Raw genomic sequence first — 26,067 nt, forward strand, 5'->3', positions numbered from 1 at the left:
GGGAGTCAGGGAGGGTGAGCAGTTGTTGTTTAATGTGTACAGGGCTTTTATTTGGGGCGATGAACAGGCTCTGGAAATAGGTAATGATGATGGTCGTACTATATTGTGAATGTACTGAATGCCACTGAATTGTAGACTTAAAAACTGTTAAAACCATAAATTTTATACTATATATTTTATTACGATTTTAAAAAATCTCTCTAAAAAAGGAGAGCACTGAGCCCAGTATTTCCTATGGCCCCTTTTCTCTCCATGTTCCTGGTCTCCGTCCTGGGCTGGAGAAGGGGAAGGGGAGGAAGGCGCGCTAGGAGACAGCCGCCCCGGCCAGCCCGCCCGTACCTTGGGTCTCATAGTAGACGACGCCGGCAAAGTGGTTGATCCCGAACTGGGTCTCATGGTTGTTCTTGGGAGGAATGTAGTTCGAGTTGAGCTTGTGCTGGGAGTTCAACTTATGCAACATGGTGGTGTCCGTGCCCTGTGGAAACGGCGGGGCAGCTGTCGAACCCACCCTCTTCCCATTCTCCACTCTCCCCACTCTCTGCCGGGCCCCACTGCCTGACCTGTCCCGTGTCTTTGCACCCCCTCTTCTTTCTCGAGAGCTTACTCTCCCTCTATCCCCCACACAGGAGTTCTCTGGGCCTCCATTTCCCATCCATTAAGTGGATGAAGTGGAACAACACAACCTTGATAGTCCATTCCGGTTTAGAAAATCTGTTTCCATGAGTAAAATCACAGGAGGAGCCCCTACCCCACTGCAAGACATATTCCTTGTCTGAAGCGCCTAATCAGGGCCAGCTGCATGCTTAGAGCTTCACTGTTTGGTCCAAGACCCAGTGGATTGACTGTAGGTGATTCTCGAATGTCAGATGAGTGCACTTGAATTGGCCCCAGAGCCACCCTGAGAGGCAGGTGTCAGTCTCATTTTGCAGATGAGGGAAGCTGAGGCTCAGTGTTGGGGGGAGCTGTGTGTCCCCGGCCAGTGGGCAGCAGTGGAGATCCCTCCCCGCCGCAGGCCCACCTTGGGGAACTTGCTCTCCTCATCGATGAGGGAGATGATGTTCATGGGCTTGTTGGCGATCATGTCCAGGGCATCCTGGTTGTCGGTGAACTCGATGTGCAGCCAGTCGATGGTCTCCAGGTCGTACTCCTCCTGCTCCAGCTTGAACACGTGCCGCACGAAGAATTGCTGCAGGTGCTCGTTGGCGAAGTTGATGCAGAGCTGCTCGAAGCTGCGGGGGCGGGGTTGGGGGGCAGGGGACATGGGACAAGTGGGGTGTCGCTCAGGCCTTGCTCCACCACTCAGGGGCCCAGCTCTGCCTGCATGTGCAGTGTGCCCTTGGGCATTTGTTCCTATAGTGGGCTCTTTAAGCTCTGAGGTGGGGTGAGATTGTCAGGCTCAACTCATTCAATGTGCAGAAGAGGACCAGAGAGGGCAAAGCACTTACCCAAGGTCACTCACTGAGCCAGAGGGAGAGTTAAGGCTAGGGCTTGGGCTCAGGACCCCCATCCCCCAGTTCAGGACCCTTTTCCCTGCATGACAAGGCCTTGTGGGGAGTGCTGGCAGGTGGGCCCCAGTCCCTGGCGGAGCACCTGGGAAGGGAAGAGCCAAGAGGCTGGGAGGTGGACATAAAGAGAGATCCAAGTGTCAGCAGAACCTGGGAAGGTGGAGGACGAGAGTTGGAATCAGGGCCTTGATGGCTGATGTCTGTGAGCCACCAACTCAATGCTCTCCCAGGTGACACTCTGTGTATTCAACGCGGGTGTTTTGGTGGTGGGGGAGGGTTTTGAGACATCCAAACTTAACAGGAATTGAAACGATTTGCCAGGGGTCGTGCCGCTAGGAAATGGAGCAGGGCCAGCTGCCTCCCACCCCAGGATCCACCTGCGTCTGCTCCATCTGTCTCGTCTACTCCTCACATGGCCCCACAGAGTGCAGGACACCAAGTACGGCCCAGACCACTATCTCAAACTCAGTTCACGCCTGGCCTCACCTGCTTCAGGGCACCTTGCAGCTTGGACACTGGACAGATCAGCAGTGGGGCCTGGAGTGTCCGTGATGGTATAACAGCCTCCCACCGCCCCCCCACCGGCCTCAGCTGACCCCGGGGACTGGACGAACTGGGAAGGAAGGGGAGAAGGCCCGCTAGGATGACTGGAGCTAAATTTTCTAACAGCCTGGCAGAGTGTGTTTGGTCCCAACTAAATGTAGTTTAAAGAGAGAGATGTGACATTTCTTACATCCATATTGTGGAATAAAATTCCCACAGGGCAGAGCCCTGTGTGGTACCTGTTGACAGCAAAGTTCTCAAACCCGAAGATGTCCAGGAGGCCAATGGAGCGGCGAGAGTTCTTCACCTCCTGGGAGGGGGGCTTGTAAATCGCAGCGTTGATCTTGTCCACAATCCAGACAAAGAGCCGCCCGTAGATGCCCTGAGAGGCAGGGCAGGCTCGTCAGCCACTGAGCCCAGCTGCACCCGCCGCCCCCCCCCCCCACCCCAGGGAGACAGGCTAGGCTCCTGGGCCCTTCGTGGCCTCGCTTCAGCCCCTTCCGTGGAAGAGCATGCTGTCTGAAAACCCCTAAGCCTTAACTCAAGCTGTTCCCTCTGCCTGGAGCACCCTTTTCTGCTTGAACAATTCCTGCTTACTTTTCAAATATCTGCCAAGAAACCTTCCCGGGACCTGTTAGTTTGGGAAGGAGCCCTCCTGTGGGCTCCCATCTCTCCACCTACCTCTGTCTCCCCATCAGTTCTGAATATCTTGAGGGTCCCAGAGCCCAGCACAGGGCTTGGAGCAGGAAAGGGCTCAATGGACAGCAAGCACGTGACTATGGAAACGGGCAGGACTTGGCGCCCTCCCCACCCGACCCAGACTCTCCTCATTATCTTTTTTGAAAAGAACTGAAAGGATGTCCCCTGGGCTGAGCACAGCATAGCAGACCAAGTACCCAAAGAATATGACGCAGCACGAGGCCCAAGGGGCTGGGGATCAAAGCAGGCCAGGGTGGAGGGCCTGAGGGGACCAGAGCCGGCAGGGCCCCTGGAGGGCAGCACGCCCAGCCCCTGTGGGACGAATGGGGCTCAGGGTAAGACAGATCCAAGAGCAGGCCAGGGACAAGGCCTTCTGCCAGCAGTGTGGACTCCTCGGCTCCTGTGCATGGACACCCCAAACTCCACAGGGACGGGGAGACCCGGCAGCCACCCCACAGATGGCCCACCTTGACAAAGGCGTCTCGCACATCCAGCGCTTGCTCCCTGCTGAGTGGGGTGGACACCGTCTCCCCACGGGTGATGAGGGTGCGGCTGGTCAGGCAGTTCATCAGGTCCGGGGGGTTCACCTTGTAGGGCAACACCCAGGCACTGTTGCAGCTGGCGTCCGCCGGAACCCCGTCCCCCTTTCCAACCAGGCCTCTCTCAGACTGTTCCCTCCACTAAGCACGCTCCTCCCCGTGGCCCCTGGCCCCACAGCCAAATCCTCCCCAGCCATCAAATAAATCCTACCCACACAAGAAGGAATTCTCTCCTTGACAGGCCCTTCCTGCTCCCCCAGCACGTTACCTGTCCCTCTCAGGACCAGCTCTGACTCTAGCTTTATTCATCCCAGTTTTCCAACCCAGGGCAGAGCCTAGTGTTTACTAAAAGACACACAGACTGACTTACTGAGAGCCCCTGGCCAGGGGTCGCCCCACCCCCCATCCCCAGGGGCAGCTGAACTAAGCTCGGCAGTGGGTGGTGCTCCTGGGCTCTGGGCTCTTCTCCTCCTCTGGGACCCATGCCCAGTCACTTGGTTCTCGCTGCGGAACTTCTAGGACTCTCCAAGCTCAGGACTGAGCTCCTTGGTCCCCGCCTACTCAGTGCCCTGAGCCTAGAATCAAAACTGTCCCTTTGAGAGAAACAGAAGCCACTGTGGAGACAGGCCAGGCACTGACCTCGAGCAGGGATGCAGCTGTGGCCAAGGACGGGGAGAAGAGGACCTCGCAGGCATCCAGGTTTTCAAACGTACGGGCTGTCAGCAGCAAGAGGGCACAGTGTCAGGCAAGGGAGGGTAAGGGAGTCATCTAGGAGGGCCAGGCGCCACGCTGAGCCACCAATACCCGCCGGACAGCTAGATGCCGTGCAGCCCTTGGGTTCAGTGCAGGGCTGGGAGGGCGTGCACTGTTCAGGCCCCTCACCCTCATACTGCAGGTTGCCCAGGTGCAGGATGGAGGCCAAGAGCTTTGAAATCTCCCAGTTCTCAGTGTCGGTGAACATGAGCACCTTCATGGCGGAGCGGATGTTGGCGTACTCTTGGCTGTCCTCCCGGCCCTCACACGTTATGCAGTTACCCTGGTGGGCAGGTGAGGGAGAGCAGGTACAGGAGGGCATCAGGGAGGCTATGGGTACCCCCAGAGAGGCACTGCATGGGCCTCCGGAAAGTCTAGAAAGCTCCCGCTTGGGCTTCTCAAGAACACGTTTCCCACATCTGGACCCTGGATGTCCCTTCTTACGAATGAGAGGAGCAGAGTCACCGGTCAGGCCTGGGCTGTCACCCTGCCTGGCAGTCACCACACCAAGGCCCTACCATGCTCCCCTTCCCCCATGGACACCCCCCCTCAGGGATTTGAACCTCTCACCAGGTGTAGCCTGGGGTGGAAGTAACTGCAGATAGGTGGAGCATGGACAGTCTGCCCTATTATGTGTCTTTATGAGACCTGCGTACATGCACGTGTATGTGTGAAAGTGTGCCAGCCAACTATAGGAAGTGTCCAGGAAGGCCTGTCATACCTACCTCACACACACACACACACACACACACACACACACACACACACACACACGCACCTTTGTTATCCCACATCCCTCAGGTACCGTAGCCCTCACTGTGTTCAGCCCAGCCCAGCTCCAAGCAACCAGTTGTAGGCTCTCCCAGAGCTAAAGAAGCTGGTGCCCCTAAGCCAGCATGCTGTGTACATGGCCCCCCGCCTGGTATTGGGTAGCAGCAATGGCCCCAAGGCTCACTTTTCCTTGGTGACCTGACAGCAGCAGAGGCTGCAGCACCTGAGTCCTGCAACGAGCGAGCCCTTGGGGCTGAGCTCACAGCAGGATGCACTCTGCAATGTTGGGAGCCTGGCAGAGGTCTCAGCCTTCATGTCCTCAAAGACTGAACCAACACAGCATACGCGTGCAGGCAGGTCTGTGTACGTGTACACGTGGGCATGTGCATGTCTGTGTCCCTGAGTCTGGGACATCTACACACATTAAGAAATGTGTCTATGGTGAGAATTTGTGTGTGCAGGTGGGTGTGTGCCCAAGTGGGGAACAGGCCTTAGGGTATATGCAAGCCCAGGGTGAGCTGGGCAGGTCAGGGGACAGGAGAAAGCCCACATGGAAGCTCCCACCCACCAAGCCTAGCGCTGAGGAGGGGCTGGGTGGGCTGCTCCCGACCCCACTGCGATGAGTGTCCCCCTCCACGAGTGCCCCGCCTGGGCCTCACCATAGCCAAGTAGTTATAGTCTGTGGCCTGGCCCAGGCCCAGCTTCTTCTTCTGGTCCTCGCTCATACCCTCCAGCATGCAGTAGAACACGTGGTAATTCCTTTCATCAGGGGCCTAAACACGTGGGCACAAGATGTTGGGGGACAGGGACAAGAAGGCAAGAGGAAGCCATCAGCAATGAGACAATCGAGAAGACTGGACACCCAGTTTGCTATTTTAACAACTGATTTTCATGAAAAAGCCCCACGGTGTTTTCACGGTGGGACTTCAGGCACAGGCAGGCAGGCAGCCTAGGGACAGCGGACGTGGTGCAGACAATGTGTCTCACACACAGCCCTGGGGCTGGGGGTCCTGGGCAGGGACAGCTCTGCCCCCAAGTCACCTGGCGACAGACGCGTGACTTCTCCAGCAGGTACTGCTCAATCTTGGCGCCCTCAATGGCACCTCGCTTGTTGAAGTGGATGTCGATGTACTTGCCAAAGCGGCTCGAGTTGTCGTTCCGGATGGTCTTGGCGTTCCCGAATGCTTCAGGGTGGGTAGCAGGTCACGGGCAAGGTCAGCCCCCACCCAGCCGCCCACCTGCCCTGAGAACCCTTGCCCTACCTTCCAAGATAGGGGTGGCCTCCAGCACCTGCTGTTCTATCCACGAGTGCTGTCCACTTATGGCCGCTAGGAACTGCAGGATCAGCTTCGTGCTCTCTGTCTTCCCGGCCCCAGACTCCCCACTGCAGAGGAGACCCAGAGAGAGGCAGGGCCTATCAGTCTGCATTGTCCCCGCCCCCCATAGGGCTTCAGCCCAAGCTGTTTCCCTCACCCACCCTCTCCTATCTATAAAATGGGCTGACAATATAGACCTTCCAGGGCTGGGGGAAGGCTCAAGAAGCTCAGTGCTCTGCCACAGCTGAAGGTTACCTTCCTACCCCTTCATTCAGGCATACACACCCCTGTATTCATACTTGCCATAGAGCATGGCACGTATTAGATGTTTGATCAATGCTTTGTCCTTTTACCCTCTGCTCAAGAGAGAACAGGAGATGAGATTTCAAGGAGCCAGCAGTAAACAAAGTTGGCCTCAAAAGCTAATATAAGCTTTGGTCACATTAATAGAGATATGAGGCCTGGGAAAGGGGAGATGATTCTCTACATTATAAGACATCAACAAGAGCAAGGGCTAAGGGCTAAGCTCTAAGGGCTAAGCTTGGTGTGTCATACTGGTGCTGAGCCGCTTACCTGATGATGCAGCACTGGTCACGGCTGTTGCGTTTCATGTTGAAGTAGCAATTGTCAGCAATGGCAAAGATGTGGGGGGGCATCTCCCCAATCTTCTTGTTTGTATACTGGCGAATGTGCTCTGGTGAGTAGATGGAGAGCAGCTGGTAGGGGTTCACAGCCACCAGGATGGAGCCCGTGTATGTCTGTGGGCAACAGGGAACATGGAGTTCACCTCTTCCCATGTGGGAGGCTCTGATTCCAGAAAGATCTCAGGCTCTGCCTTGCTCCATCCCTCTGGAAGGGAGAGCACTGGCTTTGGAGTAACATGGCTCATGGGTCAGAACCCTGCCTCCCTATTAGCTGGGACAGGGCCTTCAGATTAGCATTGGGTCAGAGTAGGTGCTCAGAGACATTTGCTGAAGGGAGGGAGGAAGTGGTGAGGGAGGGAGGGTCCCTAAGACTCGATTTCCTCATCTTTATTTATGAAATGGGCATAAAATAACTGTTTATGAAGATTAAAGGAGACTAAAATTCATAGCACACTGTAGGTACTCCTCAAATACTAACTCTCACCTTTGCCTCCAAGCCCTGTAGCCCAAACTTTTGGAGTAAAATTCATCAACTGGACCTTTCCAGAGCAGAAACTGGGTTTGTGAACCAAGCCATAAAGAGCTGAAGGGGCTGGAGCATGTGGTTTGGGGGCTGGGTGGGCCCCGGTCTCTGCAGCTGCCCCTGTGCTCTGGGGACAGGGCACCTCCAGCCATCTCGGGCAGTGTCGGCTCAGGGTCAAGATGCAACTCGGAGAGCCTCGTGGGGGCTCCTCCACATGGGCTCCTCTCTTAGTGCAGAGTGGTCACTTGTGTGCAAAATTTTCCGCTGTGGGTCCACGCTCTGACACACAGCAGTCAACAAGGCCTGGCCCTCCTGCCACCAGGGCACAGTGAAGCACTTAGGAGTTACTTCTCCCTCCTCCCATCCCTCCCTACCCCAACTTGAAAAGGTCAGGCCCAGCCTGTAATTGGTAATGGATGTATTGACATCCAGGCCTGGAGAGACTGAAGAAAGATGTGACCCCACAGGGGAGGTGACAGCCCACCCATCCCCTACCACCCAGGGTACAGTGCCTCCCACCAGAGCCACAGCCACACTGCAGCCTGAGGTGGCCATGCGGGGAAGGCACGGCTGCCTGGTCCCGCATGCCACAGGAAACGCCCACCCCAGGGCCAGGCGTGGCTGTGCAAAGCAGCCTTGGACTAGGGGCCCAACACCTAGGCTCCAGTCCTGGTTCTGCCCACCCTGGGTCAGGAGACCTGGCCAGGCACCACCCTGCTCTGGGCTCCAGAGGACCCTCCTCTCCAACCCAGGACCTTCCTTCAAGCAGCCCATGCCAGAAGCAGCTGAGGCTCACCATGCTGACTGACCGTATGCAAGAGTCCAAGCAGGAAGAAATGGGGTGGGGTGGGGCGGGGGAGGGGCTGGAGGGCAGCGGCCAGGCCAAGCATAAATGGAGAGCTGGGGCCGACTCTATGCCACACTCACCTGCCTGCCACAGCTGGTCTGAGATTGGAAAGTGGGGAGCAGGAGAAAAAGAAACTGGTCAGTAGGGACCAGAAAAATAAGGGCTTTCTCTATCTACAACACTCCACACAGCCCAGGGCCGGGATAACCTCTCAGAGCAAAGCCTGCTGACCAGCCTTGGACCGCCTCTGCCACCATCCCCTACAGCTCAGCCCTGCCCAGCTGTGGGAATCAGCTAGACTCTGATCCGGGCTTGGGGAGTGACCACAAGGAATACCCCTTTGCCAGATGACTTCACTTCTCTGAGCCTAAGTTTGATCATCTGTAAAAGGCGAAGGTTAACATCCACCTCCCAGGCTGTTGGGAAGGCCAAGTGCCTAATCTTGGACAGGTACCTGGTACAGACTGGCTGTCCATAAGTGCTAATTTCTTTTCTTCTTAATAACATGACACTCAACCGCCTGGCCACGGTCACCACGTGGCATGAAGCTGGCTCCACGGCCATTCTAGAACCCTTGGCTGAGACAAGCAAAGAGGCTGACAGCAGCCCTTCCTCCCTCAGGGCCAGGGAGGGAAAGCCTGGGGTCGCTGGAGCCCAGATGAAGCCAGGCACTCCTGAAAGGGCGAGGTGGGGGGAGGGGAAGAGGAGGGTTCTCAGTGAGAATCAAACACAGAGGCGTGAAAGGGCGTGACATTTGGGAGGTCTGCTGGAGGAAGGTCGCCCTGGCAGCTAAGAAAGGATGAATGGCAGAAGCTGAAGGTGGAGACACTACTTCAGACGCAATGAACCAGTCAAGGCAGGGAGGGTGTGGCCAGGACCAGACAGAGGTGGCCGTGAGAGCAGGCTTGGCCACCAAGTATGTGGCAGGGGCCATGCCTGAGAGGGCTGAGGATGCCCTAGAACACGGAAGGAAGACTCCCTAGGACTGGGCCCGGACCCTCTTCTCCCACCCACATCTTCCGGGGCCCTCTCCACTCTGTCCACAGCCCAGGCATCTCTCCAGAGTACCAGGTCCCTCAGCCCCCTGCCTCCTGGATATCTCCACTTGATGTCCACCTGCCTGTCCAGACTGGAACTCGTCCTCACCTTCAGCCTCCCAGCAGTACCACCAACAGTACCACCAACAGTACCACCGCCATGCTTCACCCAGGGTGGGACCTGGGAGGCTCCTCGATGCCTCCCTCTCCTTTGCACCGGCCCACCTGTCTCCATCGGCGCAGCCACCCCTCTGGCCATGGCCACCACTGGCTCTCAGCGGATCACTGCAGGAACCTCCCCACAGGCTCCCCACTTCCATACTGTCCCCTACAATCCATCCTCCATTGGGAGCCAGGGTCAACTGATCATGTCATTCCCCTGCTGAAAACCCTCAAGCGGCTTCCCTTGGCCTCAGGACAAAGTCCATATCCTTTCCCTGCCCACAGAACCGCTGAGCCCCAGCCCTCACCAGCAACATCCCACACAGCCCGAGGCTTCCCTATATTAAGCCTTCAGTTAAAAGCCCCACACTCCATCCTCTGCCCCGTCATCCTGCTAATTCCTGCTCATCCTTTGGGTCCAAGCTGAGATGATCACCCCTGCAGGAAGTTGGGCACCCTCCCGTGTAAGCCATCACATCCCACATGGTCCCTGCACTTGGCCCACTTGACTCCTCCGTAATTCTGGTTCAAGATCTGTGCCCCCCAGCATTGCTCTCCTCTATACCCAGGGCTGGCACCCTGCACAGCATGTAGGACACTCAGCAAATTGTTGCTGATTTGGCTGAAAGAGTAACTGCATTGATGAGTGAAGAAGAAGTTAACTGCTGCCCACGGGAAACAGCAGGGAAGGGAGCTACGGGAACAGGTGTGTCAGCATCCCGGGGGCAGCCCCACCTACGCAGACAGGAAGGATGGCCGGGCGTGTGGCTAGTGGAAAAGCACAGAACGGAGTTGGGGAGCAATGCTACCACTTCAGTACACAAAAAATTTTTTCATTGTCTCTACATATAGTTTTATATCATGTATATGTATAGGTACATGTATCTCTAGGTTCTGCATCTACAGATTCAACCAACCAGGAATCTAAAATATCTGGAGAAAAATGTTACTTCGTTGCTGATGTGTTCTATGCAGTTAGGCTACCAAGGCTGCATCTGTATTGAACATGTAGACCTTTTTTCCTTGTCATTTTCCCTAAACAATACAGTATAACTTTTTATATATCGTTTACATTGTACTGGGTATTATAAGTAATCTAGAGATAATTTAAAGTATACAGGAGAATGCGTATAGGTTATATGCAAATACTATGCCATTTTATATAAGGGACTTGAGGATTGTGGTATCCCCAGAGGGTTCTGGAACCAATCTCCCACCAATACCAAGAAACAATTGTATGCATATACATCATATGTGATAGATATATATAGTCATTCTATTGGAGGATATATTAGAAATTAGTAGCTGTGGTTCTCTGTAGCAGCAGGAAACCTTTCCAATTTGTAACACATATACCCATTTCAAAATAAATAATAAAAGCAAGGCCGCTTCCTTCAGTGAGAGAAACCTCCCCAGCAGGAGGGCAAGAACACACCAGGAATTGCTAGGAAGACACACACACACACACACACACACACACACACACACGCCCAGTCAGGGCAGGATTTTGCAGCTGAAGGGGAGGGATTGCGAGCTCACACATCAGATAAGCAGGGAGGGGGGTGAGCAAGGGGCCCTGGCACCTGGACTTCCCCGACTCCCAGGACTGCACCTGTGGGACTGTGGAGCTGGCAGTTGGGGTTGGAGAGGTAGAAGTGAGGCCACTGCTGGCAATGAGACTGAGGCGCGCCTGTCCTCTCTGGGCTCCAGCACCCATCCACCCCCTCAGACTCTCAGCATTACTTCCTGAGCCCTCTGGCACTCTTCCTCCAAGAGTCAGTCAGCAGAGGGTTAACACCCAGCTGCCTAGCACAGGCCTCTTGCTCAAGTCTCCAGTAATAAATCTGTCCTGTGGGCCCCTGGGGTGGGGTGGGGGAAAGATAAGGACAATTCCAAAGCCCTGGACGCAGCTCATAAGGTCCCCAGGGGCCTCCAAGTGCCCAGGGGGAGATCGGAGGCCTCTCTGGGGCCAGAGACACATCCCAGGAAACCTGGCAGGAATTCATTTTACCTCAAGCTCCACCTCCTCTAGGAAGCCCCCAGGCCTATTTGCCTAGGGCTTCTACCTTAGCAGGTCATGGAGACCAAGATACATATCCTGGGACACACACCCTCCCAGAGTCATAGAGGTGCTCACCCAAAAAGTCTCCCATTGTGCCACAGGGAAGGCTGAGACCAGATAGTAACAGGGACTCCCCGAAAGCCGCATGTGAAGACCTGGACCCAGGCTTCCCAGACCAGGGGCCTAACCTCCGTACAGCATCAGGGAGTCCTGGGTCCCTGTCAGCCCGGCCACTTGATCCCTGCTGGACCCAGGGAAGGGACCTCTGAGACCACCCGATGAGAGGTTGCTACGGGTCCTCTGAGGTCTCTCTCCCATGTGAGCTGCCTGAGGATGATTCGTGGCCCTGGGGTGCTATCAGGCTCCTGGGAGCAGGCCAGCTGGAGCAGGTGACGGCAGGGCAGACGGTCAGGGACAGAGTGTCTGCCTGGCTCGTGGCTGTGAGCAGAATGGTAATCTGAGGAATTCCCGGGTGTGTGGGGCTGTGTCCGGGGTAACCCAAGCCATGAAGTGACTAAGGGTGTCATGGTTAGGGACAGGTACGATTTCTGGGTGGGACGATGGCCCTGTTGCTTCTTCAAAGCCCTGCTCTAATCTAATCTCCTCTACCCAGTCACAGAATCATGGAGTCAGCAAGTCGAGGACACCTCCATGAACCCTCCAATTCTTGAGCATGACTCCCCAGGCCAACAGACACCCGGAATCTTAGGCCCATGGATTATCGGAGCTGGGGAACTTCTGGGTGCCATGGCTTGGTTTTCTGAAGAAGAAAACCTCTGAATAAGAAGGCAGCTAACATACCTCCTCTCAGCTCCATCCCACGTCCCCTCCCCACCTCCTCTCCCTTACCCAGAAAAGTGGTCGGAAAGGCTACAAGTGACACTTCTAATGAGGCAAATGATGCACTTCTACAGGTAAAGATCTCAGGGTTTCCTGGAGAATCTGTAAACCTCTGGGATTCTTTTCTTTGACCCCCTAGTCAGCCTATTCAAGGACACAACGTCCGGGCTGATTCCTCTGCTAGCTGCCTGCCGATCAGTCTATCCCCCAATTTTTCACAAACGAGATTCACTGATTCCAAACTGTCTGAAGTTTTTCACTCCCCTCACCCTGTTCCTTGATTCAGGCTACGAACCGACCACCTCCCACGTGAGGAATGAGTTTGCCTGCAACGTCACAAAACTATGTGTAAAATAACAAGCACGAGCCTCCGCATTAGTCTTAGACACGGACTGCAGGGTCCCTGATGGAGACAACACCCGCCCCCCCCCCAAGCTCTTCCCTGTGAAGGGGCCCCCAGCCTCCTCCTGACAGAAGAATGGATGAGGATGTCAGCTCTGGCAGTGGCCTCCCGGGGAAGCAGGTGGGAGGCTCCCTGTTTACCTCCAGATCCAAGTGTCACCAGGAGGGGTTGGCGGCAGGGCGGGGGAGGGGCGGGGCTGACAGCCATGCAGAGCCCAGGGATCCCGCCCCTCCCACCCCGCCCCAGCCCCAGTATCCAGGGAGAGGAGCAAAGAGGGTACTGCCGAGAACTGGGGTGCAGACACCAGTGGGTCCTCATGGATATCTCCAGCCTGGGCTTGAGCTCTAGCCACACCCCCAGCTGGGTGACACTGCTCATGCCTCGAGGTGTCTTTAGTGCCCTGTCCTACTCTGAGCGAGGGAAGGGGAGAGAAGGGCTTTGTCAGTGCAAAGAGCTCCCCGCGAAAGCCACTTGCTGTGCCTATGCAGTGGACCAACATTGAGGGCCCAGGCACAGCCTCTCCTCGGAGCTGGAAGTCACAGAAGGCCCGAGAGTGGAGAGGGAGGTGGAGGGCCTGCCTGGCAGCTGAGGGATCACGACACCAGATCTTCCCAGGGGCTGCATCCCTGGCCCTGAGCGCTCCTTGCCGGGATTCCTGGGGAACAGCCAGGGATCAGACTCTTCCAGCCCTGTCTCCCCGGCTCCCCTTCCCACTCCCGGCAACCTGAGTGGCTGTGCCGCTCACTACCCTGGCATGGTCCTGCCTCCGGCCTTCTATTCACGTGGTGCCCCTTCCTGGACGCCACCTCTACCAGCCAACCTCACTCACCTCCAGGAGCCCCGCCACTCTCCCGGAGCTGGGAGTGACACCTCACCCCTACAGATCCCTAGGAACCTTCGCTGCACTTCTCTAGGGCACTTGCCACCCACCCCAACCCCCCACCTAGCATGCCAGCCTTCCCTGGGGCCTGGGGACCTGCCTCAGGGATTCCCGTGCTGTTGCACATCCACAATTTCCTTTGCCCCTGAGCTGCCTGAGGGAGGCGCTGGGCCAGAGGTGTGCAGTGACCCCAGCACACAGCTGTGGGCCAGGCTAAACCTTGTGGGGCCTCAGTTTTCCTGTCTGTAAAATGGGACTGTTGGGCTAGATCAGAAATTCTGAGTGTATTTCAAAGACCCCTGAGGGTCCCCAAAACCCTTTTAGGAACTCTGCCAGGTCTTTTCCACCGATATAATCAGTGAGGCCAAATTTTCTTAATACAGTCAACCAAAACAACATCACATTGGACTGGATGTGAAGCAGATATGAGAATCCAGTTGTCTTCTATTAAGCCAGACATTTAAAATATTTGATAATATCACATTGTCACTCTTCTCACTAATTTTTTTTGACAAATATAGTCCTTTTTCACAAAAAAGTATGTTATCTTGTAATGGATTTTGTGGTTATTTTTAAGTGAATTAATGTGTTTTTTAAAGTTTCTCAGTTTAATTTACAATATGGTAAATATCAATACATAAGCCACATAAACGCTCCTTGGGGTCCTCAATAATTTTTTAGAACATAAAGGGTTCCTGAAACTCAATGTGGGAGAACTTCTAGACTAAATGATCTCTGGGGGCCCTTCTTGCTCTGATGGTCCCTGAGCCCACCTCGGCATCAGCTCAGCCCTGGCTCAGTGAGACTGTATTTGTTGTCCTCCTGAGTTTCAATGTGGAGAAGCGTGGGGTGTGTGTATAACTGGTTACAATATCAAGGTTGTAGGGAGTCAAGGAGCATGTACCCTTCTTCATCCCCTTCCTGAGGATACAGACTCCCCACCCATCCTTTCTTGACCTTGAAGACACAATGGCAGGCCTCAGCCCCACAGCAAACCCAGAGAGGACAGCAGTTCCCATTCCTGGACAAAGCGCTGAGCCCCTCACCCACCCTGCTCTGGCCTCCCAGTGGTTTCAAGGCCTAAGGAGGCACATGACCCTGTGGTGGCACAAAGGGCCTCCTTCCCCAGCCACAGATGACACAGGCCACAGCCCAAAAGCGAGGATGAGCCAGACGGAGGACTATGATAGGCAGACGAGCCCCTGCCCCCTGGCGGCCAGCAGCAGACCCGGCAGTCCCAGGAGGCTGGGCCCTGGGCAGCGGGGGCAGAGCTGTGGCAGGCAGGGCAGGGAGGCACTCACGTAGATGAGGTGGTCCCGGTAGCGGATGAGCAGGTTGCGCAGGATGCCGGCCTCATTGAGGTCCCCCAGGCGGATCATGTCCTCCACGCCGTGGACCGACGTGGGGTGCATGGGCTTGATGTGCGTGGCGTTCTGTGGGGAGATCCAGTGTTCCTGCAGGGAAGTACAGCGGCTAACGTCAGGTTACTCTCCTGGAGCCAAGAAATGCACACTGCTGGAGAAGGGACTCGGGAAAGAAGGGGACCTCCAGTCTGTGAGGCCCCGGTAAGGGTCTTGTCCTGTTCTGTAGCCAGATGCCATCAGTTATAACAGGTTTGCATCCACACTGCTGCCCAGCCCCAACCTCTGTGGACCACTCCTTCTCCCCTCCAGGGATTCTCTCCGCAGACCTAAGAAGAGGGCAGGCCAGGGACTTCGGCCCCACCTTACAGTTGTCATTGAGGAGATCAGAGTCCCCCAGTCATTTTGCAGTATGGAGTAGAAAGTGTAATAACTGGAGTTAGACTTGGCGTCAAATCTAGGCTCTGGTAACAAACACGCAGAAAGTAATTTCAGATAACGCCAAGAATAAGGCGACAGGCAAACGGGTGGTCAGGGGCCACCTTTGAGGAGATGATGTTTATTTAAGCTGAGACCTGAACGATGAGAAAGAGACCGCTGTACGATGCGGAGTTCGTGGGAGAGGGAACGCCAAGTCCTGGGAACCGCAAAGCAAAGGCTCCGAGGCTCGTGAAGGCAGGGCAGTGGACACATTCAGGATATATTTCTCAGGGCTTGTTGATGTATGTGCAGCAGGGGTGACTTTTCAGTACTTGTGAGCAGACCGGAAACTAGGACAGAGGTAGGTAGCCCTCTGGCTCCCCTTACGCTCCCCTGCAATATTTCCTGCTGCCAGAGGGTGGCAGACGGTGCAGCATCCAGGTGTCAGCGATGACTCTTACAGCGAGCTGCACAGCCCTGGTTTCCTCCTGGCTCTGGAAACTCCCGTCCTCCAGCGGGTCTCCAACATATTCTCCTCACCATCCCAGGCGCTCAGGGAAGCGAGAGTCAGACTTATGCTACTGAGGTGTGGCCGCAGGCTGTGTTAAGCTCCCATAGCCCTGTGGGCCTCGTCTTTCTTCCCAAATGCCAAAACCCTGGGAACCTCAAGATGACCAGGCAGGAACCTGAGTTTTGGGGAGGAGGTTAAAGAGGGCCCCTCCGCCATCTTCCAGCTCAAGCCCTCAGACTCACACCTGCTCCTCCTCTGGGTCCCCTCTGGGATAACCAACCCCAACAGCTAGACACCAGCAGGAACCTGGGCATTAGCCCCCATCCCATCCCGCACCCAGTCCAGCTGGTAACGCATTCCTTCCCTCTAAGGAGCTGCTGCAGGAAGAGTGTCCTCCTCATCAACCTCGAGCCCCTACCCTGATCCAGACCATCATCTCTCACTGGCCCTGCCCCTTGCTGTCCCATCCCCTCCCCAATTCCTCATCTCCTCTGAGTTTCCTCAAGCACCTGTATGATCCCACCACCCTGGCGCTTTGAGTGCTTCCCTGGCTCCCCACCCCTGCCCCCTAACTCTTGAGCCTGGAATACAAGGACCAGCATGAACCGGACCCAGGGACTGCTGGTCTTTGCTTCAGTTACCCCAGTACTTCCAACAACAGAAGGTGGGTCTCTGCTTCCCCAAACACCTCGCTGACCATGCTCATACTGTTCTCTCTATCTTCTTTCCACCCGGCCTTTGAGGCTCGGCTCAGACGTTCCCCAGTTGTAAAGCCTTCTGTGACAACACTAACTGTTCTCGCATGTTCTACTTGTGTCATTCCCCCGCTTCTGCTGGAGGCCGGGTTGGGGGCCTTCTCTGGGTCCCCGCATTGCCTGGGTCTCCCATTGCAAGGCAGTGGTCACCCTGGGTTGCCATTGTCTGAGTGCAGGTCTGTCCCTGACCTTCCACCTTGCCCCTAGGCCAGGAGCTCCTAGAGGCCAGATTCCATGTCTGCTACACCCCTTCCACAGTGCCTCATACAGGGACAGGGCACAAATGACGTGGCAGGGAATCTCCAGCGGGACTTATGGCCAGCTAGTAAGTACTGCAAACCAGGTCTGAATTAGAAGCAGAAGTCCTAATCATGGGGAGAAGGGCTTGAGGCTCCCTGTTCCAACCCCCTCACTAGGATCAGAGTAAAGCGGCGGCCCTCAGGGGGATCAGGGACAGGGCCAGTCACTGCCCACAGCTCCAGTTTCCCTGCATTTCACGGCATATCCTGGGCCAGGAGCATTTCAATCCAGGTCAGACCCTCACACAGCTCTCCCCAAAGCATGAATGGGCCAGGTGGTAAGATCAAAGAACCTGCCTAGACTTTCCAATCTCAAGTGGAACATTCCTCTCTCCTGGGAACCCTATTTCTTGATAAAAGTTGATCCAGTTGGAAAATTCCCTCTGTTTGGTGCCTATTCAGTATTAGGTCCTGGCATGGCCCAGAAGGAGAGGACTTCCGGGCAGGCCATCTGCCTTCCCCATTTGACCCCAACTCTGGTGCCATAACCCCCCCCCCCACACACACACACACACAGCTTGGCACAGAGTTCAGAAGAGGCTCAGCCACCGCATGACCCTGTAACCCTGTGCATGTCACTTTTCCTCCCTGAGCCTCCATGACCTCGGCTATGAAATGCGAATTAGAATAACAGTCCCTTCTTGGGATGTTGGGTAAATTAATCAATGAATAAAGGCCAACCCTTGTTATAGTCCTACCAGGTCTAAAAGGCACTGGTGCCTGGTAATTGCTCAGCCAGTGCTGGATATTACGACTCTAATGCTTTCTGGTTTTACAGAGGAGATGAACATTTTCATTTGTGCCTCAGAACAGAATTGCCACCCCGTTTCACAGCGAGGAGTCATGCTCCAGAGGTAAAGTGGCTCGCCCAGTTAAATGGCAGAGCTGAGCCTCTCCCCACCCCTTTCCTGCATGGCAGGTCTCCCAGCTCAGGTCAGCACCCCTCGGGTCGATGTCCACGGGCATCTACAGCACGGACCAAAGTGTAAAGAGGGCGGAAACCGAGGCCTGGCTCTGAAAGGATGCCAGAGAGAGAGAGAGGGAAGGAAAGAGGGAGGAAGGGAGAGAGAACACGGCCAATTCCAGCGTCTGGGAACATTTTGAAGAAAAGAGCTGGACTGGTATTGAACTTGGAGAGACAGGGACCACATGCTCTGTAGAGAAAGGGAAGGAGGGGTGCATGTGGCAGTGGGAACGGCTTGGGAAAGGCAGAGTGAGGACTAGAACCATAACCTTTCACCATTCATTCATTCATTCATTCAGCAAGTCTTTATGGAGAACATTCTCTGGGAAGCCCCTGGGGAACCAGATGTGATTTGCCTGGTTCCTGCCCTCAAGCTGAGGGTGTCTATGGGAAGACAGAGGAATAAAGGAGATGGCCTGCAGAGGGGAGGAAGGCATGAGAGGGAGGGAGAAAGCCTTGTGGAAAAGGAAGCCAGGAGCTCGTGCCCCCGTTCCACTGAGGCAAACCCAGACTCCCTGGGGCCTCAGTGGGAGGGGACCTCTGGGATCTGGTGACACAGTTAGGGGACACCATCTGACATGCAACATGACCCAGGTGAAACTCAAGCCTGCAGGCAGAGTCCCTGGGCCCCACGTTGGGGTTGCAGGCAAGTTCGGGGGCTGGTTTATGCTGCCAGCCCCCTTCCTGTGGCTGCAGCCTCACGGTGGCTCTCTAGAGATTCCTCGACCTGTAACCGACATTGCAGGCACTCCAAAGCGCAGGGGACGGAAGTGTGGTTAACAGAACCTGAGCCCCCAAGGTGCCATGGAGGTGTTGGGAGGGGAAACATAAGCACCAAGGCCAGATCCCAGGTCCTAATCCCAGCACCACACTGCGGCTGTGTGACTAGTCCTGGAGTGGTCCTCTCCGTGCCCCGGTTTCCCTTGGGGTAACAGTTTCTGCCCTCCATGCTTTCACGGATGCTGTCAGGACCCGAAGACAGAACTGGGTCAAAGGACTGTGCAGACCCTGAGGGGGTGTCCTCGCCTCCGGCAGAACCTTATGCTCCAAGTCACTGTATCCTCTTCCTCCCCTAAGAATCCCAGAGGCTAAGGCAAGGACTTAGTCTTATCTCTATGTCCCCAGCACCAATGGCACTGAAGCTTCCTGGGCCCCTCAAGTCCCTGCTAAGCTGAAACCATGTTCTCTATACCACATCCACATGTCCCCATACCATGTACATGCATGCAATACACATGCACATGTGTTTGGAGGCCCCAGGCTTGCCCTCTGGACCACTCACCTTCCTCAGAGCAGGAGCCTGACTTCAGGCCTTTCCTTTCTCCCCAAGGCCCCGCTCTCACTACCTACCAACTCACACTTCCTGTGTCCCTTCTGTTCAGGGCCACAAGAAATAAAGGGTTAATCTGTTAGGCCGATTTCCAGGGCAGCACTAGGGTGGATGAATTCACATGATGCGTTAACCCAATGGAGTGAGACTGAGGGCATTTTCTGACCAACTCTCACTTTACAGAGGTGTTCTCCATGTGTGATCTCACTTGTGGGTCAATGCCCTGTGAGACAGTTCCTATTAACCCCATCTTACAGAAGAGGAAACTGAAGCTTGGAAAGGAAAGAGGCTTGGCGAAGCTTACATAGCTAGTAAGTGGGAAGGATGGGGTCTGAATCTAGTCTGACCCTGAAGCACCCCTGTGCCTTTGGAGATCCCAGCTTGGGGCCACCCTCTGCCCCATCACACACACACACGTGACCACACAGATGTAGGTCTCGAATATTAAGCAGAGTGGACTGAAGAGCTTTTGGAATTAGAACATGTAAACTGAGGCAGGAGTGGAGGCTCCCTCTCACAGGGGTACTGGAGAAAGCTCCACAGAGGACGGAGTGTGAGAGGCAGAAGTGAGGGCACAGGCAGGTCACTGCCTGGCCCCTTCCAGCCTATGTCCTTCCCAAGGAACAGGGGCAGGGGCGGTAGGGGGCTACTCACATTGCCTTCATCGTCCACCACCTGGATCTGCCCAGAGTCACAAAGCTTCACAACTGCCCCGATGGGCACATCGAACTCCTGCCCAGACCTCAGGTCCATCCAGACATAGTCCCCCTGTAGGAGAGAGAGAGTCCCAGGACAGGTGAGCAGGGACAGGGCTTGGCACCCCTTCTAGGCAGTCCTGTGCCCCAACTCTACCACTGCCAGAGGCTCTCGTGCCAACCACAGGAGAGGAAGGAAAAGGGTTCTTAAACTAGCTGGAAGCCATCTGGTGCCAAGCCCTGGCCCGGTACTTATGCAATGTCATCTACCTCTCTTTTATAGTAGCCATAATGTCCCCATTTCACAGGTAAGTAAGCAGAGGCTCTGAGAGAATAACTGAGACCACACAGCTGGGCAGCTTCAAACCCAGGCCTGTCAAAGCTCAGCTCTCCCCTCGGCTCCACATCCCAAACATGTACAGTGGATTCATTGAAGTTTAGGTAGAAACACTGAGACACCCACACTACTTCTCCTCAATCCTAAAGAGCCCCCTGCCCAGAACACCCAAACAGCCCCTATCACTTCTAAGGTTGACTCTTACAGTCATAGTCAAAGGTTCCTCACAGTGACACCACTTTGTACCGGGCCCTGTGATACAAGTTTGGCCTCATTGCATCCTGGCTTGTGGGGAGAGCCCTGACCTTGAGGGGGAAGGGTGTCACATTTGCATCCCCTGTGATGTCTGGCACAGGGCCTGGCTCTTACTACATGCTCAGTAAGAGCTCATGGAAGCCAAATCTAAAACCCAAAGTCAGAGAAATGGACTTAGAACAACCACTTCCAGCAACGATGCATTCCACAAACATACACTGAGCACCTACTAAGTACAAGGCACTGATTGATCCAGATGCTGGGGATTGAGCAGTGACCATAGAGTCTACATTCTAGTTGAGAGGAGTCAGAAAACAAACAGCCGAGCAAGTACGTTAATACGACCACGCTGGACAGTGCTGGGTGCTGTGATGGAAAGATTAGGGGTAGAAATCTGGGCAGAGAAATCAGTGTAAAGCCGCTGAGGCAGGAAGGAACGGCAAGCAGGCCGTTGCGGCAGGCCCTGATGAGAGAGGGGGAGGGCACAGAGGCGGCCAGGATCCAGGACACAAAGGCTCTTGCTGGCCTGGAAGTAAGTTTGGATTTTATTCTTTGTGGGCAGTTCCCAAATTCTCCAGGAGGGTAAAAGAATGGTAGGCATCCTAATAAAAGTATAACTTACTATCAAGCTGCAGTTAGAAACAGCAGCTGATAAAACTGATTCACAATGAATCAAGCCCATGGGAATGGCCCAATGGAAACAGCTCTGGGCTATGAGTCAGGACACCGGGTTCCAGGACCCGCTTGGCCTTGGACAAGTCACTGGCCTCTCCGAGCCTCAGTTTCCACATGTCTCCATGAGGGATGGGCTCAGTGGGTCCCAAGGCCAACTCATCATTATTTCAGGCCCCTCCCATTCCCACTGGAACCAGTTATTTTCCCACTATTTGCCACTATAGGCCTTCACTCCACAGGAGGTTAGCACGTGTTAGAGACAGGCTTGCTCCGAGCCCAGGCTTTCTCCTAGAAGCAGCAGAAAAAAAAACTGGAAAGCCTCTGGCAAGGGAGGAGAACTCACATGATTACTGAACATCTACTGTGCCTGGCTGCATAACTGCTTCCATGAACTATCCCATGTAACCCTCACGACTTCTTTAGTCCCAAGCTCAAGCTGCACTTTCTGCTCCACTCCTCACCAACTGTAAGTGCCAGTCCTTGGACTGCCTGACTGACATCCCTGCTTGGGCTCTTCTGCTCCATCTGCCCCCTACCCGATCTTTCCATTGACCGGTCACCCATCATTCTGTACAGACCCAGAGCCGATATCAACTCTTCCCTGGCCCCTCCCCCTTCCCACCTTCCTCCTCCTCTTCTCCATTTCCTAAAGAGTTCATTCATTCACTCAGTACATATTTGCAAAGAGCCCCCTGTGAGTAGGTCCTATTCCAGATTCTATGGACAGAGCAGCGAACAGGCAGCATGCCTGGAGCAGTGAGGCAGGCCCGGCTGGAGCCAGATGAGCACAGACGTGGGCAGGCACGCAGGTCCTGTGAGCCACGGACAAGAATTGGACTTTCTTTTAAGTATAACAAGAAGCCATTGGGGGGTTTTAAGCAGGAGAATTACATAATAGATACACATTTTCAAAATTTCACCCTGGCTGCTCTGTGGAAAATGGGGGTACCCCTCCTTACAGCTGGCACCACTCTGGGTCATCACCATCTACATCCATTCCCCACTGGCCTGCAGTCCTCTGAGGACGGGGCTGGGTCTGTGTCTTTCATCTGTGACTCTCTAGAGACAAACACAGAAAAACAGAATTTGTCTCTCAGTGAGCTGGGTGCGGGGTGAGGTGGGTGGGGGAGCGTGAGCCAGCGGTGCGGGGTATGGCACCAGTACATTGCTCTGCACTAGCTCACAATTACCCCCATAATGAGCCAGGTTGTGAGTTAGATGCTTTCCTGTAATTAACTCTCTCACTGAACCTCACAATAATCCTTAGGCAGAAGAGTCTATTTCCATTTCATCTCAAGGAAGTAAAAACCCTCCAAGTTCACATAGCCATTCTGTGGTAGAGCCAGAAATAAAGCCCAAGCCTGATGAACTCCAAACCCAGTGCTCTCCCAACATGCCCTGGGTCCCACCCTGAACCCAGCTCTGTGAGCAGAATGGGAAGCACTGAGAGGGTCCCTGGTCATAGATGACTTGTGGGCCCAAAAGACAAGCCAGAAGCTTCAACTGAGGCAGCAGGAGAGCAAGGGTCTTTCCGAGTCACCTGTCTACCCTGACCCCAGCACAAAACCTGGCACACAGAAAATGCATCCCACTCAGGGAACAGAGAATAGCCAAAATAAAAGACCCCATGTCCGCAGGAAACAGAGGCTCAGGGAGGCTGAGAGAGGAGCTCGGGACCACATAGCAAACAGACGTGACTAGAACTCTCCCTGACTGAGGCCTGGCATCAGGAAGGCAGTGACGCAACTGTCTCTGCTCTAGGTCAGAGCTTGAGAAAAGAAGCTAAAAGGACAGCTAAGAAGCTTTGGAGAGAATTTCTCTCTGAGGGGGACAGCTACCATGGTCCCAGGGAAAGTTCTTGGGATATGAGCATGCAGCCAGGTCATAAAGATCTTCATTTCACAGATGAGGAAACTGAAACCCAGAGAGAGAAAGGAACTTGGCCACAGTGGCCAATAAGTATCTTCAGGGCAGAGCCTAAACCAAAGCGGCGTAGGTCAGAAGTCACTGGCTGGGTGAGGGAAGGAAGGAAGACGTAGAAGAACATGACACACTTTTAGGGGCAGGAAGAGGGAAGAGAGGAAAGGGACACTAGACACCAGCCCTTCACATCCCCGTGGCCAGATTCCAGACAGTCTATGACTGCTTCTGGGTCCATTTCTACCACCCCACTGGGAGGGGCACTCCACTAGGGACTTCAGCTTAAATCAAAAATCCATTTGCGATCTGATGCATCCCTCAGCGTGGCTGTGTAACTTGGGGCAAGTTCCAGCTTCTCTGCTGTCACGTAAGTGGTTGGAGCAGAGGGTCTCCCAGTCTGAGTGGTGATTTCCTAGAATGGGTCTGTCTAAAAGTTCTCAAGGGTACCCCAAAACCCTGGTGAGCAACCCCCCACACACACACACACACAAGGAAGCTGGCACACATCCATGGTGAACCCACAGTAAAGAGATCTGGGTTCAGGTACCAGTTCCGCCACTAACTGTGTGACTTTGGGTGTCATGGTCTCTCTGGGTCTCAGTGTTTACTAGCCTTAAAATGGAAGAAGTCCATGCCTGGAAAGGTGAGACAGTCATGCAAATGCAAGTTGTCCTGGGTGTCTCCACCTTCCCTCCCAGGTATAAGCCCAGCGTCCAACCAATATTAGCTCCTCAAGGGGCCTTAGCCTCTGTGCCTCTCCCTTTCTCTAGAGCAGGGCCTGGGGCTCAGTCCCTGTTTGTGGAAGGAAAAGGAGTCTGTTTCAGGGCAGTTTTCCCCTCTAACTTATCCTCACAATCACTGTGGAACACTGGTTTTATTAGCCCCATTTTCACAGGTGAGGAATGTGAACCAACCAACTTGCGGGGGTTCCTGTGAGCAATAAAGTGCCCGGTTGCTAACCTAGGGGAGGGGACCCTTGGGCCATGCTTTCCTTCTGCCAGTCACAGGCCAGTCCACAAACATCTACCGAAATCCCTGAGGCATCTGGAGGGCTCCCTGCTCTGGACAGAGGTGCAGGCCGGGAAGCCCTTTCTGGGCCTAGGCCTATCACCTTGGATGAATACAAAAGCTTCCCGCCCAGGGAGCAGCAGGCCAAGGACACACAGGGAATCAAGTACCACAGTCTGCGCATAGACTGGGCCTTCAGGGTCCCACCAAGGGTCTCAGGCTCTGCTGGCCAAAGTCCAAGGCCAAGGTTCAAAGCAAGGCCCTGGCTGCGATTGCAGCTTCTCCTCCAGCTCAGGCTCAGGCTCCAGCTCCCAAGGGTGCCCAGGTCCCCAAGAAGGCTCCAGAGTAGAGGCCTTTGCGGAAAAACTGAGGCCTGGGCGCAGTCCCCAGGGCGCGCCCTCCCCTTCCCGGCCCGCGCCTCACCGGCATGACCGCGTAGGTCTTCAACGCCTGGTTCAGGCTGCGCACCAGCGCCCACTTGCCCGGCTGCTTGGCGCTGGCGCGTTCCTCAGCGGGGGACACAGGGTTCGCGGGGGTGGCGGGGTCCGCGGGGTCTGAGAGGTGGGCGGGGGTCTCCATGGCGCAGAAGGTCTGGTGGTGGCTCTGGCGGCGGCTTAGTTCCGGCTCCCTAATTCACCTAATCTGGTGCGCGCGGCCCGCGGGGAACCCTAAACCGGGCCATCTGCCGCGGGGCCATGGCAACGGCGGCTTAGGTGACGCCCGCGGGCTGGAACGAGGAGGGGGTGCCCGCGCCGCCCCGGCCCCCTCCCATTTCGGCGGGACCCCCCAACACTCCAACATTGTGGGCCTCGCGGGCTTCTCTGGGACCGCAGCAGGTGGCGACCGAGCTGCGGGCCTCAGTGTAAATTAGACACCTGGAACCTCACCTTGACTGCACTTTTGGAGAAAATCGGTATGTTTTCTATGAAAAGAAACGAGAAGATGTTATGGAGTAAAACTGTGAACTTTTAAGACCGAAGGGAAAGTTCCTCAAAGATCTTTTAGCTCACTGGCTGGTTCTGAGGAGTGAAGGCAGATAAAAATCTTGGATGGGGCTGTCGGAGGTGGGAAGGGGGTGGCGGGCGGAAAGCCCTTGAAAAGTCTGTCTCTGGTCCTACCCCAGCCTGTGAGGTCAGCCAGTCTATCATCTCCAGCCTCCAGAGGAGGCACGGAGTCCTGGGGGAAGGGAGTCTGCTGGTTCTTGAGTACATCGAGCAACCCTTAATGTCTCAGAGCTCACCCCACAGTAGGCGCCCAGCTATACTCCTGTGTGTCCTGGAGGCCACACAGTGCTGAGCACCTGGCTCACATCTGTGCTGGGCAGGCAGCCACAGTGGCCACTGTCCCACCTGAAGGTGTGGCATGCCCAGGCCCTGTGACTGTCCTCCCACCCCCATCTTCTCTCTTCTCCCTGTTTATCTTTGTCTTCCTTCCTTCTTTCCTCCTCCCCAAGCCTCTTGTTCCCATTTTTGGTCCTCAGCACTGTCTGGAATCCTGAAAGCCCGCTTCTCCCATCACAAACAAGCAAACTGCTGAAGGGAGTAGGGGGAGTGGCCAAGGAGACAGTGATGCCTCTCTCAGAACTCAGAGCTGTCCCCTTGGACCTGAGCTTCCTTCCACTCCAGCACACGTTCCAGCCTTGAGGACCCAGTGCTTGGCCACTCAGCACAAAGTGGACTAACTGCAGTGATTCCCACCCTCTTCCTGTGCCCTTTCAGAGACCCTGCTCTTAGGAGGGATCCTTCCCCTAGTCAAGCCCAGATCAAGCATACCAGCCTCGGCCCACCCACCCACAGCTGTCCATGGGAACAGGAATCAGACAGGGAAGCGCTGCTGGTGGGCTTCCAGCCATCCTTCCACCTGTCCATTGAATCAACTTCCACAGGCTCAGACTAAAGCTTAGCTAACACTGTTCTCAGAGCTTCCAGCCTGGGGGTGGACAGACCCAGAAACAGATAAGGAAGGCACTACTAGATAAGGGACACCTTAGCCCTGGAGAGACAGAAAAGCATG

General features: G+C 55.0%; 1 protein-coding gene across 6 annotated transcripts in view; it reads right to left on the minus strand.

The window, feature by feature from the left end:
- The window catches only part of MYO7A (myosin VIIA), an 82,844-nt gene that overhangs the window by 47,852 nt on the left and 8,925 nt on the right, over positions 1 to 26,067 (minus strand). For 4 of the 6 annotated variants that reach the window (XM_016161573.2, XM_016161574.2, XM_016161576.2 and 1 more), the window contains 12 exons: positions 19,819 to 19,932; positions 14,826 to 14,978; positions 6,700 to 6,884; positions 6,073 to 6,194; positions 5,852 to 5,994; positions 5,470 to 5,583; positions 4,169 to 4,322; positions 3,926 to 4,002; positions 3,215 to 3,334; positions 2,288 to 2,430; positions 1,019 to 1,229; positions 340 to 475 (listed from right to left, as the gene is read on the minus strand). In XM_016161573.2, the coding sequence (XP_016017059.1) occupies positions 340 to 475; positions 1,019 to 1,229; positions 2,288 to 2,430; positions 3,215 to 3,334; positions 3,926 to 4,002; positions 4,169 to 4,322; positions 5,470 to 5,583; positions 5,852 to 5,994; positions 6,073 to 6,194; positions 6,700 to 6,884; positions 14,826 to 14,978; positions 19,819 to 19,932 (1,672 nt within the window). Of the gene's footprint in view, positions 1 to 339; positions 476 to 1,018; positions 1,230 to 1,590; positions 2,200 to 2,287; positions 2,431 to 3,214; positions 3,335 to 3,925; positions 4,003 to 4,168; positions 4,323 to 5,469; positions 5,584 to 5,851; positions 5,995 to 6,072; positions 6,195 to 6,699; positions 6,885 to 14,825; positions 14,979 to 19,818; positions 19,933 to 26,067 lie in introns of those variants that run through there. The other 2 variants (XM_016161579.2, XM_016161578.2) reach the window with 2 other exon arrangements.

This window comes from Rousettus aegyptiacus, unplaced genomic scaffold (assembly GCF_014176215.1).
Source record: "Rousettus aegyptiacus isolate mRouAeg1 unplaced genomic scaffold, mRouAeg1.p scaffold_m13_p_5, whole genome shotgun sequence".
Lineage (NCBI taxonomy): Eukaryota > Metazoa > Chordata > Mammalia > Chiroptera > Pteropodidae > Rousettus > Rousettus aegyptiacus.